The sequence below is a fragment of the Gouania willdenowi genome, chromosome 11, assembly GCF_900634775.1.
Source record: "Gouania willdenowi chromosome 11, fGouWil2.1, whole genome shotgun sequence".
NCBI lineage: Eukaryota > Metazoa > Chordata > Actinopteri > Blenniiformes > Gobiesocidae > Gouania > Gouania willdenowi.
Window position 1 is genome coordinate 20,047,351 of NC_041054.1, and position 5,278 is coordinate 20,052,628.

Genomic DNA, 5,278 nt, shown 5'->3' on the forward strand with positions numbered 1-5,278 from the left:
TAGATCTAACACTGTACTTAGGTCACAGATCACTATGTAAGGGGTGACACGCTTTTTTTTCTTTTTGCTCCGAACTCCATGTAAAAATGAAGAATGATTTATATTGTCCTTTTTCATTATTTTGATTGTGTGTATGTCAACATTATTGTGTACTTTCTTTTGGTTTGCCACAACATGACCTTATATATAAGACTATATACTACAGTATATACAGTATTAAACGAAACAGTGGTTTTTATTACGAGTGATCAAACTGGATGTTGTGCATATAAGATGGCAACCTGAAAGCATCTCCAACCAAAACACATCCCAAATCTACCCATGCAACACACACACACACACACACACATACACACACACACTGACTTAAGTGTATGAGGTTGCAGCTTCACCTTTTAATCACACGTAGTGCAACTATATGCTGTAGCTCGAGACGATTTTCGCTTGTTCATTTACTCTGACTCTAAGGTGGTTTTTAGTTGTTCAGTAATGGTGTCTATTCTTGCAGCTGGTGCCTCCGTACACAGTTACCACCAGTCTTTAGTTATCCGTCCAATTACTTAGAAACAACCGAACCATGGAATGGAACTGTCAGGTTCAAACAAATCCCATTTAAGTTTAAAGCTGATATCCGGAGTTTCTGAGAAATCTATGTTTATGTATGATTCTTTTGAAATGCGGATAAATACCTAACTAGTCTTTTACTGTGGTCTACTACCGGTGGTCATTCATATACATTAATGTATATAAGTCCCGCCTTCGTCCTCTAGACACCTATACAAATAGAAACGATCGCCGGCTTCGCCCAGCCAATAGGCTTCGACTTCCTGTTTTTGAGACTGTCAATCAAAGTGAATGTGGAACTGTGCACAGAAACAAGGCCGTGCGTTACAACAGCAAACATGTAAATATGATTTTGGCTCTTAGACCTATATTAATGTGACCCTATGCGACCTTGTTATGTTCCGCGATGTGCGTGCAGAAAAGTAGAGGCGTGGCTTCTGGTAGATTGGCAGAGGAAGTGGAGCTGTTTAGGGCGGGACATTGAGACGTTTCTCAGCAACTCCGGATATCAGCTTTAAAGACTCGTTGGTGCAACTTAAACTAACTCACTGTTGGTTGTGTTTTCTTGTTGAGTTGAAGTCATCATAAGCTGAAGTTTATTAAACCTTTCAGGGAAGATTTTTTTTTTTTTTTTTTGTTCAAAGAGCAAATGAATTGTCATCATGTTTGTTTCACATAAACAGAAAAAAAAGCAAATATATCCCCCCACCCCCCACTGTGCTTTGCTCCATTGTGTTTGTACGGCTCCTGGATCTACAATATATCCTGTTCAGGTATTTTTGTACAAATAAGGGACTGATATATTCTCCGTTTATTGGATATTAGAATAAAAGACATCATTGCTATAAACCAAACATGAATTGAGCTGCTGCTTATTTTTTTCCACCCCTTGTATCTCCTTAAAGTAAGACACGCCTACTCAGGCAGCCGGTCAGTGCTGGCAGTGACAGACCGCTGCTTGCTCAATGACTACACAGAGTACACAGCCCACAAGCATAAACACACAGCCCCACAGATGCTATATTATTCACAAACAGTCCCTGCTCTACTCCCACCAATAGCCTGAGAACACCAAGGCCCCTCACACGCACAAACCACATGCGTTTTTGCTCACACGCAGAGACAGACGTGGATACACACACTGTGTCTGTACATACACACATTGCTTGATGAGCCCTCTGACTAGACCAGAATCTGCTCTTTATAGAATCAGAGAGTCGAAATCATCACCGCTGCAACGGGCTGTGTCACACGGAACATTAGACTTCCTCATTAAAACTGTCGATCAATGCTCACTGAGAGCTGTGATTGGAGGAAACCCTCCTCCCTCCTCTCTGCTTTTAAAGGAGGGGCGGGGCCAACAGTGAAAGTAGATGACACATGATTATCCAAATAATGTCTAAGCCAATAGCAAAATGTAATTGTAATAGCCAGCGTTCAACCCTTAGAGGCCAGTAACTCTCATATTTTACAACTAAATACGCAAAATAAAAATAATTTTACTAAAATGTTAAAAGTTGGACTAGGATCAATCAACAGCACTACTTAATACCCAAATACATATGTATTCAGCAGAAAAAAAGTGGGTTTGGGGTTTAGTTACTCTTAAAAGGGGCAGTATTATGAAAAATTCACTTTATAATGGTTTTGCTACAGTGAAAGACATTCCTTTAGCCTCATTCAGAGGGCCAAAGTTCAAAAAGTTCTGTTTCCTCCCTCCCTGTTATTTCACATTTTGTAAAAAGTCACCTCCAAACGGGCAAGTTGGATTTTTCTCGCCACGTGACTTCACCTAGCGGAAACTCCTCCTCCTGACAATCCTGGCTCCTCCTACCCTATACAAGAATGTGCGATTTAATATAGAATATACATTACACTTTATTGTCATATATGTAAAGCTACATACACAAAATGTGTTCTCTGCATTTACAGTTTTTCTCGAATGTCAGGACACATTTCAGGAAACTGCCCTCCATTTTCTCTAAACTCTAAACACAAAACACTTTTCTCAAGCTAGCTCCACAAAAACTCGCAGTCTCTTTACAAAACGAAACTCTCACTCCAAAACCCAAACTTTCACCACAAAACTGTTGCTCCTATGGCCAAAACCAAACTTTGACAACAAAATGGTCCTCACAGCTTGCAAAAATGTAAACACTATTGGATATCTATCACACACTTCAATAAAAATTGAAAACACAATGTTCAGGGTGTGATGTTCTCAGTACCCCATCATTTGTATAGTAATCACATCTGTATAGTAATCAATAGTAAGTCACAGATTATTTTTAGGGGAACCTCATTTATTGACAACCTGTACAAACATACTTTTTCCAAAACAAATTTCAAAAGAGAACAAAAGCATACATGGGGATACATGTCACAAATTCTTACAGTAAAGAGGTTCTATGGGGTCTGTGGGGGGGCCTGTGCAGGGGCCTGTGGGGGGGGCCTGTGCGGGGGCCTGTGGGGGGGGCTGTGCGGGGGACTGTGCACGGGCCTGCGCATCACGTCGTCGGGTGGGGTCAGGCCACAGGACCTCGTCCACATCGCAGGCTATGTTTTCCCTCGCCAGGCAGCGGGGGAAGAAAGCTCTGGCATGCCGGACCCAGCCTGAGTAATCCCCCACATCATCACAGGCCAGGTCCATGGCCCTGAGGAGGTTCTCTCTACTATATGGTTGCCGGTCATACACCTTCCACCGCCATGATGAGAAGAACTCCTCTATGGGGTTGAGGAAAGGTGAGTAGGGTGGCAGACATACATTGAGGAATTGTTGGTGTATATTGAACCACTCTCTTATCTGGTTGGTGCGGTGAAAACTGACGTTGTCCCAGATGATGACATAGATGGGAGGAGGCTGTGCTGGAACCAGATTCTGCTGCTCACGGTCAATCAGGATGTCCCGTAGGTCTCCCAGGAATGTGAGGAGACGCTGGGTGTTGAAGGACCCAAGGAGAGCCTGCCTGTGGAGAAGCCCTTCTGAGGTCATGGCTGCACATAGGGTGATATTCCCCCCACGTTGGCCAGGAACGTCCACAATTGCTCTTTGGCCAATTATGTTACGGCCTCTCCTCCGTCTCTTGGTGAGGTTGAAGCCAGCCTCATCCAGGAAGATGTATTCATGTTGTCTCATCATGGCGTCCAACCCCAAGATTCTCTGTGGAAATGAATAGAGTATGGGTAGTGTCACAGAAGGAGTACTACAGTACACTGTGGGCTACTGTGCAGTACAGTGAGCTTGTACACCCACTGTACTGTGAACAATCAACATTGTATACCCGTATGTATACTTACTTGCACATACTGGAAACATAGCTCTTTGATTCTGTCCGAGTTACGCTCAAAGGGAACTCTATAAGCTTGCTTCATGCGTAGCTTCTGGCGACGGAGGACTCTGTCTATGGTGGCCAAACTGACTCTGTCAATACCTCCAAAATTTATGTTGTCAGCTATGACTCTCTCCTTTATTTCCCTGAGTCTGATGATGTTGTTTTCCCGGACCATGTCCACAATGAGGATCTCTTGCTGTGCTGTAAATAGGGGAGCCCTTCCACCATGATGTGGCAATCTTTCAACCCTATAGAAACAAATATGCTTTCACTCTTCAAAAAAAGACTTACAATCTACAATACAAACATCAATGGAAATGTCCAGTCTCCCAAAGCAAACGTAATGTGGTGAAACCAATTTAGATTGTGGGCTACAAACATTTAGACAAAGTAACTACAGTACATACCTGTTGTGTTGTCTGAATGCCCGAATTATGGTGGACACTGAGAACCTGCTGAGGTTGGGTTGGACTCTTAGTCCAGCTTCTCTCAGTGACATTCCATGGACAATGACATGGTCAATGACAGTAGCTCGCATTTCATCTGTGATGATTGTACGTGGTTGTCTTGCTCTTCCTCCTTGCACTCCTCCTCTCCCTCCTCGCCCTCCTTGGCCTGCTCCTCGCCCTCCTCTGACACGAACTCCGCCTCTGTACATTCTGTTGCCGTTTGGCACCTTCAGCAAACTGTGCATTCTAAACTGGCCTATATAGGTGTTGTCACATCATTGGCAGGTGTCTTCAATTTTGAGTCGTTGTGCATTCTCAAGCGGCCAATATGGATGGTGTCACATGTGTCTTCAATTTTGAGTCACAGTGTTTAAGCAATGACACCCGTGCTTTCATTGTGTTCAACTTTTGATGTCTGAGTCTACCATTTTGCATTGTGTGAGCAAAAGTGTGTTTTAGCAAGTGTGAAAGTGTTTAGCATAAGTGTGAATGTGTTTAGAGCAGTGCAAATGTGTTTAGAGTTCTGCAACATGTGTTTTGGCAAATGCAAATGTGTTCAGAGTTTTGTGAAATTGGAGATTGAGGTGAAATGTGTTTATAGTTAAGCCAACTAGAGGCCAGATTTATTAAAGTGTTTAGGCAACTGGTCATTGTGCTCAGAGATCTAGAAATTGTGCTTTAGCAATCGAGAAAAACTGTAACCACTCCCTGAGGAGCAGTGGGCAGCCACGTTGTAGCACCCAGAGCAATTCTATTTTTAGTACCCGTTATATCACCTAGTATCTCCTTTAGAAAAGATCTGACATGTTTGCAACACAATGCGACGCAGCGGTTGGACAAAACAGTGGACTATCATGTTGAATAGACTATTTCTGTAAAAAGTAGTGGAAAAGATGACAAGAAAGTGACGTAGCAGCTCCGGTGAGTGTTTGA

General features: G+C 43.0%; 1 protein-coding gene and 1 long non-coding RNA gene across 2 annotated transcripts; both read right to left on the minus strand.

Annotated features, from left to right (window-relative positions):
• Positions 1-2,944: 2,944 nt before the first annotated feature.
• Positions 2,945-3,872, minus strand: LOC114472606 (uncharacterized). Its single transcript, XM_028461919.1, has 2 exons — positions 3,862-3,872; positions 2,945-3,724 (listed from the first exon to the last, which is right to left on the minus strand). The coding sequence occupies exon 2, from the start codon at positions 3,701-3,703 to the stop codon at positions 2,945-2,947; it is 759 nt and encodes a 252-aa protein (XP_028317720.1). The 5' UTR covers positions 3,704-3,724; positions 3,862-3,872.
• A 45-nt stretch (positions 3,873-3,917) lies between these two features.
• On the minus strand, positions 3,918-5,040 carry LOC114471877 (uncharacterized). Its single transcript, XR_003675040.1, has 2 exons — positions 4,304-5,040; positions 3,918-4,144 (listed from the first exon to the last, which is right to left on the minus strand). It is a non-coding gene; the product is annotated as an uncharacterized LOC114471877 (long non-coding RNA).
• Between the last annotated feature and the right edge of the window lie 238 nt (positions 5,041-5,278).